Here is a 12902-nt window from a genome sequence, read left to right on the forward strand (position 1 = left end):
CCCAAGTGGGTGTTGATGGAAGCGTAGCGAGCAGTGCCAGTCAAGTTTTTGTTCTCGCGATAAGGGATGTGCTGGTGGGTGCGAGCATCTCTGTACTTTTTGGCCAGGCCAAAGTCAATGATGTAAACAAGGTTGCCCTTCTTCCCCAGGCCCATAAGGAAGTTGTCGGGCTTGACATCTCTGTGGATGAAGTTCTTGGAGTGTATGTATTCAATACGGCTGATCTGAGGACAGAATAGAGGACAGGTTCAGCATGTCGAATGACTGAATGAGAGACTCCATGCAAACCTAACACACCAATTCAAATAAAGCAATGAGGGCATGATAACTGCTGAACAAGCAGTCCTTTCACATTATGCCTCCTTTCACAATGCATCTTGGCACTTAATACTCATTCAAACACAAAGTGAAAAAGGACACTGGCTGTCGAAGTAAAACAGCTGAAAAGATGACAGTAAAGCTTGTCATGTCACCAGAAAACCACTTCCTGGAGTCATTATCCCGTTTTGGGTGTCCTATAACAAGAGATGGGTAGGGTGGAGAGGACAAAGGTTACAGAGATCATGTCTACAAGCCTTACCATCTGGTCAGCCAGCAGAAGAACAGTCTTTAGGCTGAACTTGCGAGAACAGAAGTTGAAGAGATCCTCCAAACTGGGTCCCAGCAGCTCCATTACCATCACATTGTAATCTCCCTCTGCTCCACACCATTTGATTGTTGGGATACCGACTGTAAAATAAACAATTACCATTAGTAGAGAAGATTTTTTTTTTTCTAAAAGGGAATGCGGTTTCGGAAGGAAATGTTTACCAACCAAAAGGATATTTAAAGTTTAAAATACTGAATAGAGGGGAAAGTTTTACTAAGGTCTGACAGACAGAAACTGAAGGTGACCTACAACATAATAGGTGGGGGGTTGGAAGCCCGTTTGTTTCAGTAGGACAGCAATGTAATAAAACCTAAGGAGAGATTCAGCTTAAGTAAACCAGCAGCCCTGTTTGGTCACCCTCTGAAAGGGCTCTAACTCATCAGCCATAAAGCATAAACCATCTATAGAATGACCTTGATACGCAATGATGATGATACGCAAAAAGATATAGGCTGTCAGGGAAAGACAGTTGATACCCAATTAGATCACTTCAAGGGCATTTTCCTGCCCACTCTCACCATTCAAGCACACGTGAACCAGAAAAGGCAGCTGTCACAACACTACAATATAATTTGAATTTGTACTGATACAATGGATGTTGAATACACATAATCCTCCAGGTTAAGCAAAGAACTGACCTAACCCTCAAGATGGCGGCGCGTTCACACGCTGCGGCTTCTCTCTCTCCCGACAGAAAGGTGTTTTCGTGTTTTTTGTCTTGTGAGTCGCAGTGTTTTTGTACGTATTCGTCGCGTCTATCTGTCTCTAAGCGCGCATACAGTCGTGAGTTTCTGCTCGATGTCGGCAGAACCACATTTTTAGAGTTAAACTCTGCGCACGCCGAAGAGCTGCGGGATCTCGGTCTGCTCCAATTGACAATAAAGCAGACTTGACTTGACTTGACTTGAAGAAGCCTCTTTCATGTGATTCAATTATAGCTACCAGCTAATTTTCAGAAATGACACCAAATTCAAATGATCAATGCATAAGGTTGGAATGAACCCTTATCAATTTGGGTAATTTACGTAAGTAACTGGAAAAATACATGTTAAAAATGTAAAGTGAGATGTTAAAAATACAAATTTTTAATGTAACTTTACAAAAAATAATGTAAAAAGCAACAGTAAAACCTGTTAATCAATACTTTATGGTTTCTGCAGGTAAACACTATACTGTATAATTTATGGTGAAAAAATGACATTCTCAGAAGTTATTTAAAAAGTTTTGGTTCTCCTTACTTTTGAGTAATGTATATTAATTTTTTATATTTAATTGATTTTTCCGTACATTTCTGCCATATGTACATTAACTGACAGTCAACACTGATAAGCTACTAGAGCCCGACCGATATATCGTTTTGCCGATATTATCGGCCGATATGAGCCTGTCGCTGATATATCGGTATCGACGAATATGCCGCCGATATAAAAATTTTTTTTACAGAACATATAATGCAGATAAATGCTTGAAATGGTGTAATTACTTAGTTTGTCCAGCAGAGCGCGCTCCATTGTTTGCTACTGGCGACCTGGATGAAACGCTTTAAAGCTTAAGTCTATGGAAAACCACTGAAACTTTGAACGGCCATATCTCCGTAACGGCGCGGCGAATCCGCACCAAATTCGGGGGATCTCTTCAGCTCAAGGAACCCTCTCGAACGCGAATCGAGTGTACGTCTCGAGGCCCTCTTTCGAATGAGACCACCCCCGCGTGGCTAGCCCCCGGGGTTCGGGAGTTACGGCTGGTTAAATTCGCGGTCCGGCGCCGACCGATCTAGCGATCCCGGGGGGTTACCGACGCGCGGAGGGTGGCGTTCGAGAGGGCTCCTCGAGCTGAAGGGATCCCCCGAATTTGGTGGAGATCCGCATTTTAGCAAATGGCTGCAATATAACAAAGAGTGAAAAATTTAAGGGGGTCTGAATACTTTCCGTACCCACTGTATATACTGTATTCTATATATAGTACCAGTCAAATGTTTGGACACACGAATGGGAAAGTGTCCAAACTTTTGACTGGTACTGTACTATAATATACACAAAGAATATCGGCCGATATATTGGTATCGGCCTTTTTTTCTTCTCCCTAATATCGGTATCGGTATCGGCATCGGCCCCAAAAAACCCATATCGGTCGGGCTCTATAAGCTACTACTAAATTTTCTGTAAAGTTGCTTTGCAACGTTTTGTATCGTAAAAAGCACTATACAAATAAACTTGAATTGAATTGAATATTAGGGTGTTTACATTTTCTCTTAAATGTTGATTGCATTTTTGTAGTGTGTGGTGTGTTACCCTGATTGGTGTTTGGTCTTTGTGTGTTTGAATACAAATACTGGCCATGTTTTATAGACAGGCCACTTACAATTAACTAATCATGTGGCTTTCTATTTCACCGCCCGTATCATGGTGGATATCAAAGCAGATTTTGGTACTTCAAATACCTTAAAATTACATTTATTTATGAATGATATGTTTACAAGTAGAATACACAGGCACCATTATACCCTCCAGTAATACCTGAAACAATAACAGTATTTTTTTAGGGGTGTGTACAAATAGTCGAATATTCAATATGTAATTATTATTCGAAAAATAAAAACACTATTCAAAATTTACTACGTTTTGCTTTGCTGGCCATAAATGCAGGGAAACCATGCTAAATCTTAAGCACGCAAAATAAAGTCAGTTATAATTAAATGCACTGGGTGACGCTGTGGAGCGTGTTAATAAGTTGACTGTATTTGATCACAGAATGTTGTCCTCTGCCTCTCGAAGTTTGGAATTACTTTGATCAAATTAATCTGTGAAACTGAGTTATCATAATATCACCACCACAATGAGAAATCACACGAAATCCAAACAGCAGTCGACTGAGGAAAAGCAGCTGTCCATTACTGCATTCACGACTGCAGGTAAGCGCAGCTGTACTGAGTGAGCCGAGAAGAGAGCTTATCTGATAGCCAAATGATCTTGAGACGTATGCTTCCTTTAAGTTTCCTCGAGGGAGAGTGCTTTAAGAACAGAAAACACAAAACGCTACAAGAACCGTTGCTTAGCACACCATTATATTTGTGTCTCTGGAACGTCTGTAAAAACCTTGAGATATAACAAATTCAAGAATATTCAAATATATTTTTTTAAGAGACCAAATATTCAAATACAATATTTTTGAAAAATGCCCATCCCCAAATTTTTTTTTTTTTTTTTAAGTAAATTCCTGACAACCACAGCTGCCTGTTTTCCCCATTGTAAATTTAATGGCATATATTTTACAGTATAATGACAGGTTTTTTTAATGCTACTCTTCTAGACAAACAGCCTAGGCAAGTCTAATGTCTTAAGATTTTTTCAGGATTATCGAGGAAAGGAAGACAGAGCGTTCAGCAGCGTTCTGGCAGGTCAGAGATCTCTCGGCAGCTGCTGTCATGTCTACGGTCGTGTGCACCCTGAGCCTGGCCACTGCCTTCAACAACACAGAGCTTTTGCTGTTCAGCACTTTCCAGAAAACATCCTCCAGGTCAGCTATTCCTGTGCAAACTCAGGAGGTTAAATATATCTCCTGGCCTGAGCCGTCCAGCACGCCTCTCCATTCTCACATCAGCACAGCTCTGACACAGTCTATATTAATAGGAATTAAAATAGAAAAATGCCAAGCCTTGTGCTTCTCCATGTATGGACTTGAAAAAGTGTAACTGTGGTGCTAAAACATGCAGAAATAATAACATAAAAAATAACATTAGGTTTCCTTTCTACCTACAAAATTCATGTATATACCCACACCTTTCTCGATGTAACGTCATCAGTGTGTATGCTTGTTCATGCTGTGCTAAATAAGGCTGCGAGTGGTGCAAGAGACCCAGTTAGGAGCAGAGCATGTGAGCGGAGCGGGGAGCGGAGTGGTAATATTTCCTTAAGAGCGCAGAGCGCCTTTCTGAAGATTCCGCTCCTCTTTTATGCTAAGACTACATTATGGCCACAAATTAAGAATTAATTTTTTTGTTTAGTCTAAATTATGGCCACGAATTAAGTATTCGCTCTCTTGTTTAGGCTTGGCTGCCACGAATTCATTCGTTCGTTAATTCGTTCATTCCCTAGTTTTAGTAGGCCTAAATCGTGGAACGAATTATTATACTTTGTAATTACTTATTAAATTAATTATTGCTTAAAATTAATAAATAATAATAAATTAATTAAAAAAAATAATTAAAATCATTATTGCTTAAAATTAATAAATAATAATAAATTACTTAAAAAAATAATAAAACCTGCTGACGGCGTAGAAACGAATTGTTAATTCGAATTATATTCAGAGCTCCGTAGTTATTAAATAATCTCAGTTCAACTGTAGACCTAAGCTAACACACAGCTGTATATAGGCCTAAATACAGAACTACAGAGTACAGAAGATCTTAGCCTACACCACTTACGCCTATTAAAATAAAAAAAATAAATAAAAAAAATGACCCGAACCAATAGGTAGACCTACAGAATGTAGGCTAGATATAGGCAGCAGTAATTTATAATCTAAAATAATGCACGCAAATTTGTTCTTTACAGAACGGAGCGGGATCTGAGCGGGAATTGGTTTACGGCGAGAGTGAGCGGAATATTAACGGAGCGCTTGCTTGGGCAGTTAGAGCGACCGAGTGGAGCGCACGTCCATAGAGCGGAAAACGGAGCGGAGCGGCTTCGCTCACATGCTCTGGTTAGGAGATGAAATGCACAGGGCCGGCACCTCCCCCCAAACCCACTCCCCTCCGCATGCACCATCTGGCCCGGGGTCTATGTGATCATAGAGAACACAAGCGCTGAGAGGGAGGCTCACTCAGAATGTCAGTCTGTCGTGGCACGGATACCATCGCAAAGTTTGGCCGCCGCAGAGCAAACGTCATGCATGCTCAGTCATGCTGGGAGCGAGCGGACAGACTAGAGCATGTTTGAAAGCGAATGCCATAGACGACACACTTTTGCTGCTGGCCACATAAAATACCCCCGACAGGACTATCATACATCTATCTAGAATAAAAGCAATCAGGGCCAAACCCAGCGGGGGCCGGTGGGGGGACGCATCCTTCAGGCACCTCGTATATTCATAAACCATCACCATACATTACAACAGAACCAAAATTTCAACAAAAATGTGATTTTGTAGATTGATTACAGGACGATATGATGCAAAACAATGCTGAAGACACAAATTGCCTACTTCCTTTACATCCATGCAAGGCCAATGAGAAGACAATTCATGGTGCTGACAGAATGCTGTGAGTAGTTTGAGATCTGATAATGCCACTCTCATTGGAGAAGGATGTGTTGACTCACTGACTGATGATGCGAGGGGGAACTGGTCACGATTGGTTTGCCACCCACTGTTGCTACAGTATTCTGTAACACCATCTAAGAAATAGAGATCCTGTGAACTACGCCTTACCTTCAGAGAACGCTCTTACTCAACAAAACTCAACAAAAGAACTACATTAAGCCAACATAAAATGGTCATCATTCATAGAGGCTTTTAGAGGCTAATATTACTAACCAGGGATCAACAGGAAGAATATATAGTAGTTTGCGTTTTAAATTTCCACTGGCCCCAGCACAAATAAATTTTTTCCTATATGAACAATCAAACGTTAGGGGTCAGTAAGATTTTTTTTTTTTTTTTATATATAAAATAAATTAATACTTTTATTCAGCAAAAGATTCATTTCTCAAATAAATGCAGTTCAACTTTCTATTCATCAAAGAATTCTGGGCAAAAAAAACAAACATCATGGTTTCCACAAAAATATTAAGCAGCACAACTGTTTTCAAGGTTAATAATAAGAAAAAAATTAGCAACAAATCGGCCTATTAGAATGATTTCTGAAGGATTATGTGACACTCAAGAATGGCGTAATGGCTGCTGAAAATTCAGCTTTGCCAGCAGAGGAATAACTTACATTTTAAAATATAATTTAAAAATATAAAAGTTATTTGAAATTCTAATAATTTCCCAATATTACGGTTTTAACTGTATTTTTGATCCAATAAATGCAGCCTAGGCGTGCATAAGAGGCTTCTTTCAAAAATATTTAACAAAATACCAACCTCAAACTTTTGAATGGTAGAATGTATTTTCATTTTTGCTTAATGTTGAGCTCTGCTTCCAACATTTCATAATATGATTAAAATGGTACTCTATAAAACGGCCTTTCAATACAAAGCAAAATTCTGTTTACATTTAAAAAAAAAAAAACGAAAACTAATAAGGTAAATATCAACTTAACACCTAACAGTTCATATTAAATATTTTAGTTTGAAGAGTTTTATTTTCTACAAAAGAACAAGTATACAGGCTCTTATGTATGTGGCAGCAGTGTGAGGTGTGTACGTGTGACTCATAGGTCTGTGTAAATGGAGAAGCCGGATGGAGACCACGAGGAGTTGCTGACGGAGTGTGGAAACACGTACCGCCTCCTTGCATCATCTTGTAGATCTTGCTCTCGATGTGCAGCTGTGGATGCTTCGTTTTCACACATTCTAGCTTGATGGCTACTTCTTCCCCCACTGAGATGTCTGTGCCTGGAAAATCAGAAAAGAGGGGAGATGGAAGTCAGTTACACAATACATAGCCAAAGAGAAAAGCGAAAGACTGATAGTGGATGGAGCAACAACCAAATTACCTGATATATTTAAAGTAAGGAGCTTTAATAAAAAATATCTGCTCATGTACCGGTGACGTATAATATACGCATACATGAGCATGAGAACATTAAATCCACTCAACTAGAGAGGCTTTGCAGTGTCTAAATACGCTTTAGCTTCCAGTGCATTATGAGTCACTGGGACACAATTAAATATGACAAAAAAAATAATAATAATGAATATGCAGGCCCACTATGATTAAAAAATTCTACATATCTAAGGTTGACTCACGCACGCAGCTTTCCAGCATGAGGGAGTGGGCACAATTATCAACACGTACTGCTATACCACCTCCTTTCCGGCCCACCATCTGTCTCAACTCCACATCCTGAGCAGAGGATGCTGAAAATCATCCACAGTCATCTACTGTAACAGACACCCAATTAAACAACACTGTGGCATTCCCAAGGACTAGGCTATGCGTATGTTATGCCTGAGGGATGTGACATGAAAGGCAGGATGAAAAAAAAACACACACACACTGTGAACTTTCCTCCCTCTCTTAATCAGAGGCCAGAAACTGATGTGCTACCTGAACCCAGTACTGCTCTTCCGGCCTCTAGACTGTGGACCATTCTTACTCTGTAATAAACTGTCATATGCCCCTTTTCCACTGACACCAGAAATCAATCTGAAACCATTTCCACAGGAAATACAGATGCAGATGGTCTACAATAAAGCAACAAATATCATCTGGGTAAATTGACTGATTTGAATTGTACTATGTTGTATAATAAAACAGGTGAAAAACTAGGGCTGCATGATAAATCGAAATGGAATCGAGATCGCAATTCGACAGAAGCTGCGATTGTCATGCGTATCTTTCAGTGAAGCACGGTTCTGTGATCAGCAGTAAATCTCCATTCGAAGGCCAGAGGGCGCTCTCACGCTGAAACTCCAAATACGCCTTGCAGAAGAAACCCAGGAAATGCCTATCGTTGCAGCTGAATAAACAGAAGATTCAACTGCTTTCATTGATTCAACGTGACTAATAAACACACGACTACGGCAATATATGGTTTATCTGAGTTCTTATTATTATAATTTTCATTAAAATAAAGTATATTTATAATGCAATGCCTTTATCACTGCTTAAATACTATGAAATATGTTGCGTGCCTTATTCTGTGTAAGAAGCCACATCATCTCACAGAAGGATTTATTTCAAACACTCGACTGACGTTATGAAGTGAGTTTGGAGTAAAAATATGTTATTAAATGTGGTATTTTCACATGCTTTCAGATGGAGAAGCATTTACTTCACAGAGCCGTAGTTCACTGAGAAGCTATGCAAACAGCTGCCATTATCGCGAACGATTTCTTCGATTTCAGAATCGCGCAATAAAATCATCTGCGATTTTTTTGCGTAACTTGTCAGTGAACTACGGCTATGTGTAGTAAATTCTGCTCCATCTGAAAGCACGTGATGATGATTTCCTGCTGATTACAGAACCGGCATTACTATCAAAATGCGCATGACAATCGCATTCGATTAATCGTGCAGCCCTATGAAAAACTAATTGAAATACAACTGAAATCACAATATGGGGCAATTATCAAATTGCACAGGCTGCAATTTAATTGAATATGAGCTGCACATTTCAAAATGAAAAGTAACATTTACACACATTCGAATATAATGCATATGACTAGACTATTTTTTTTAAATCAAGTAATAGTGGTTTTGAATAAAAATTAGCAAAAGTTACGATTAGACATGTTGACAATATGCCAACGATAACTGTTAAGAGAAAAAAAATGATCCAACCGCATGACGGAGCAACCGATTAACTGCTCGTGTGTGCTCTATCAAGGATTGTAATGTAGAACGTATTGCTAGTCCTAAGCAGCTATTCACAGAGAATGCGTTTTTACATTGAAAAACAAGACGGGCAGTGGAATGGGAAAAAACACAAAGTTATGAGACAAGTTGAACTTTTTAACTTGAGCATTGTGTTTTTAGAATGCCACCTAACGTGAGAGATACAAAATAGAGGTCTTCACGGGTCCACTTGGATCCGAAAACCCAAGGTCCGACTCGAGACCCGAGCGGGTTTGGGTCCAAAATTTCTAGAGTGCCTCGGACACGGGTCGGGTTTGGTATTAGCGGCCTTGGGTCTCGGGTAATTTAAAATAAATGTGCTTTTTTTTTCCAAATGGACCAGACAAGACCCGAATTCTTTTAAACTATCCCGAATGTGTATACTTGCACGTTCGCGTTAAGTGAGGAACGCACATATAAAAGGAGCATACGTTTGTAACCTCGCCAACAGAAATCCATCTTATAGATATGAGATCCATCAGGAAAATTCACTTGCTTCATTACACTGCGTATTCATGCAGGGCTTTTCTTTTTTTGAGTGCAGAAGCCTTTCGCCGGAGATTAGGTTGCAGACAACACTAGCGAAGCCATGAATTATGTTAGATTAGCTATGAAAAGCTATCGATTAAATTTTTATCAAACTATCACGTTTATTTTTCAAATCCACTGGTCACAACTGAAAGCCGAACTCAGAAATAACTTGTATCCATCAGGCAGGCAATAATATAAAGTAATAACCAAATTAAATACATGTTAAATAAATTAAAGTAATGGAGAAGCGGCCAAATCAGTCAGCAGGACGCCGGGATTTTCCTGACTGGCTGCATGGCTGCAGGCTGTGCACACGTCAATGCCGTTTATGTTCGGGTCCAGTCGGGTTTGAAAATAAATGCAGTCGGGTCGGGTCGGACTCGGGTCTAATTTCATCGGGTCTGTCTCGGGTCGGGTTTTTCTTTTTGAAAAAATAATTTATGCACGTCAGGTTCGGGCAAGAAGTGATTCGGGTCAATTCGGGTCGGGTACAGATTTTAGGACCCAAGAAGACCTCTAATACAAAAACATACACAGAGCCAGAAAACGGGGTAAAACAAGAGTAAACACTGGCAGTGTTTTACAAGATGCAGGAATTTGATGAATGTCTTGGTTTCAATCAGTTCGACAACCTTGCAGAGTTTCTTCTCGACAGGTAAGCTAAACTTCAAGTTAAAATTATTCCTAATATGTTGGACTTTTTATTGAAAGAAGCCTACTTTTACTTGTTGAGATATGCCTTCACTTTTATAGACCCATAAGAGCTGTGTTTGTGATGTTAGGGGGAGGAGTGATGTGCAAAAGGGCATTTGAAAAGGTTGTTTGACTATTTTTGTAGTTTGATTATTTTCGCAGAAACTGCATACTCCACCTTGTAAACAAAAGGCCAGATCACCTATTGCAGAAATAATTCAATAGCCATAAAGCCATTATGGGGGACTGGCATCCCCCAAACTGGGATCAGCTAAATAAAAGTGTGGTGAGGAGAGTTACAACTTGTTTGATGCCCAGTCTCGCTGTTAAATGCTCCTCCACAATAGACAAAGTGACATGAATCATATAGTTAATAAGGTAACACATATAATGATCACATAAATCATACAACCTAATATATACATTTATTGCAGCAGAGCAACATTTATCAGAATGGTAGGAATAATTGCAATGTCACAGCAGCTAACCGTTAATACATTTTGGTACCAAGAAATTACTTTACAGCAAGCATATCACATGATACAAGAAACAAGAGTACAGGCAGAAATTACAACTTTTCAAGTGCAAAAACACAGTGCAAGTAGTGCAAATACTGCACACATCAGATCCTGTCAGTGCCTGTGCCAGGACATTTCTCAAGAACTCATTTATTAAATACGGTTTAAATTTTGGCAAGCTGTTTATTTTTACATGTTAAACAAGTTCTATGCCAGGACCATACTGGATCCGGCACTCTCCTGTTGAAACTCATCCATACACATATCATGTATATATTTCCAGCCACTGCTCTTCCTGAATTACCATGATCTATTTCCACTTTAAGAGCCACAAGTAATACCAGCTTCACAGGACAAACTCTACAAAGCCATCACCTGTCATGGCTCGTGGAAAAAGGCAAGCAAGCTAAACAAGCCAACTGCTTAGATGGGGCCACACAATACGACTCTGGTGATCGTGACCCTTTTCAATCACAGCTGTAGTGGTTTTCCCACAGTCCCTGAAACCTTAAACCAACCCTGCGGGTACTGCCACGTGACAGAGTGGTATAACAATCAATAACTGTCAATACTATAGTGCTCTTCAACACTGCTCCTGAAAATAAAATGAACTGGCCAAAGCTGCTAATGCATGAGCTGCCCAAAACAACCAGCTTAATGAAGTTACACATAGGCCTGGGCGATAAAACGGTATCGATATTAATCGACGGTACACCTTCTTCGGTAACGATATAAAAACTGTTCGATATAGACACGTGCTATGAGTGACGCAGACAGCACACACAAACACGAACATGAGTGTTGTGCCTGCCTGTGATGAGGAGATTGAGAGTAAAGAATGAATATTAGTCGAATTTAAAAAACATTTGCATGCAAAAATAGTACAATCCAATGTTAGATGTGCGTCAGGGAGCGTCATCAGTGGTGCACGAGATGCGGTGATGATGATGTAAGTAAGTGACACTGTTGCATTTTAATGTTTTGTTAGTCTAGCCCACGAGACGTGCAGTTGCTGCGTTATTCATTCAAAATATTAGAGAAATATAGAAGCTCAATGCAGAGAAGATCTTGAATGTCAGTGCAATAAGAACTTAACATTAACATCTGTGTTGTAGATGTTGAAACACTGACTAATTGTGTTCGGTGTATCTGAAGAACCTTTTTTCACCACAAAGAACCTTTTGTGAAACAGAAAGGTTCTTCAGATGTTAAAGGTTCTTTATGGAACCATTTAGACAAAAAAAGGTTCTTTTATGGCATCATGAGGCACCTTTATTTTTAAGAGTGTGCTGGTCTGTAGCTTTTTTGTCCCCAATGTTTACAGCTTTACCTTGTTCTTATGAACTGCTGTTAAAACACTGTCGGAATTGTGTTGGGTGGACTTTGAGACATCTGCTCAACAGGTGAAAAATGATGATGATTAGAACGGCATGGTAAATAAATTAAGAAAAAAAGTTTTCTTTTTGAGTGAACTTTTCCCTCTTAAGTGTTCTCAACTGAAATGGTCACATTTAATTACAAGAATTTAAGTATTTGCGCAAAAAAAAGAAAGAAAGAAAAAGCCTATAGAACATAAACAAAACATTAAAAAAATTATGACACACAACGAAAAATGTTTTGATAGCAACAGTTAAACAGTTTTTTTATGCCACCTATATTGTACTTAAATTGTCCTGCTATATATAGGGCCAGACATTTCGGATCCTTTTAGCTCCCCCAAAAAAGCAATTAATTTGATCATTTAATCATTTTGATAATTTAATCAAAGTCCATCTGATTAAAGATTGATACAGGCAAACACTGACAAATTCCTGCTACAGTGAACGCAAACATTAAAAATGAATTTAATTTACATTTACATTTAGCAGACACTTTTTTCCAAAGCGACTTACAAATGAGGACAGTAAAAGCAGTCAAAACTAACAAAAGAGCAACAATATATAAGTGCAAATGACAAGTCTCGGTTAGCCTAACGCAGTACACGTAGCAAGGTGTGTGTGTGTGTG

The 12902-nt window shown here is 39.2% G+C and overlaps 1 protein-coding gene across 1 annotated transcript in view; it reads right to left on the reverse strand.

The window, feature by feature from the left end:
* LOC107688108 (casein kinase I-like) overlaps window positions 1–12902 on the reverse strand; it is a 42451-nt gene that overhangs the window by 16262 nt on the left and 13287 nt on the right. The window contains exons 2-3 of the mRNA XM_016485675.1: window positions 7099–7209; window positions 581–729 (exon numbers count right to left, since the gene is read on the reverse strand). Coding sequence (XP_016341161.1) covers window positions 581–729; window positions 7099–7209 — 260 coding nt within the window. The remainder of the gene's footprint in view (window positions 1–580; window positions 730–7098; window positions 7210–12902) is intronic.

This window comes from Sinocyclocheilus anshuiensis, unplaced genomic scaffold, assembly GCF_001515605.1.
Source record: "Sinocyclocheilus anshuiensis isolate Anshui unplaced genomic scaffold, SAMN03320099.WGS_v1.1 scaffold249, whole genome shotgun sequence".
Classification (NCBI taxonomy): domain Eukaryota; kingdom Metazoa; phylum Chordata; class Actinopteri; order Cypriniformes; family Cyprinidae; genus Sinocyclocheilus; species Sinocyclocheilus anshuiensis.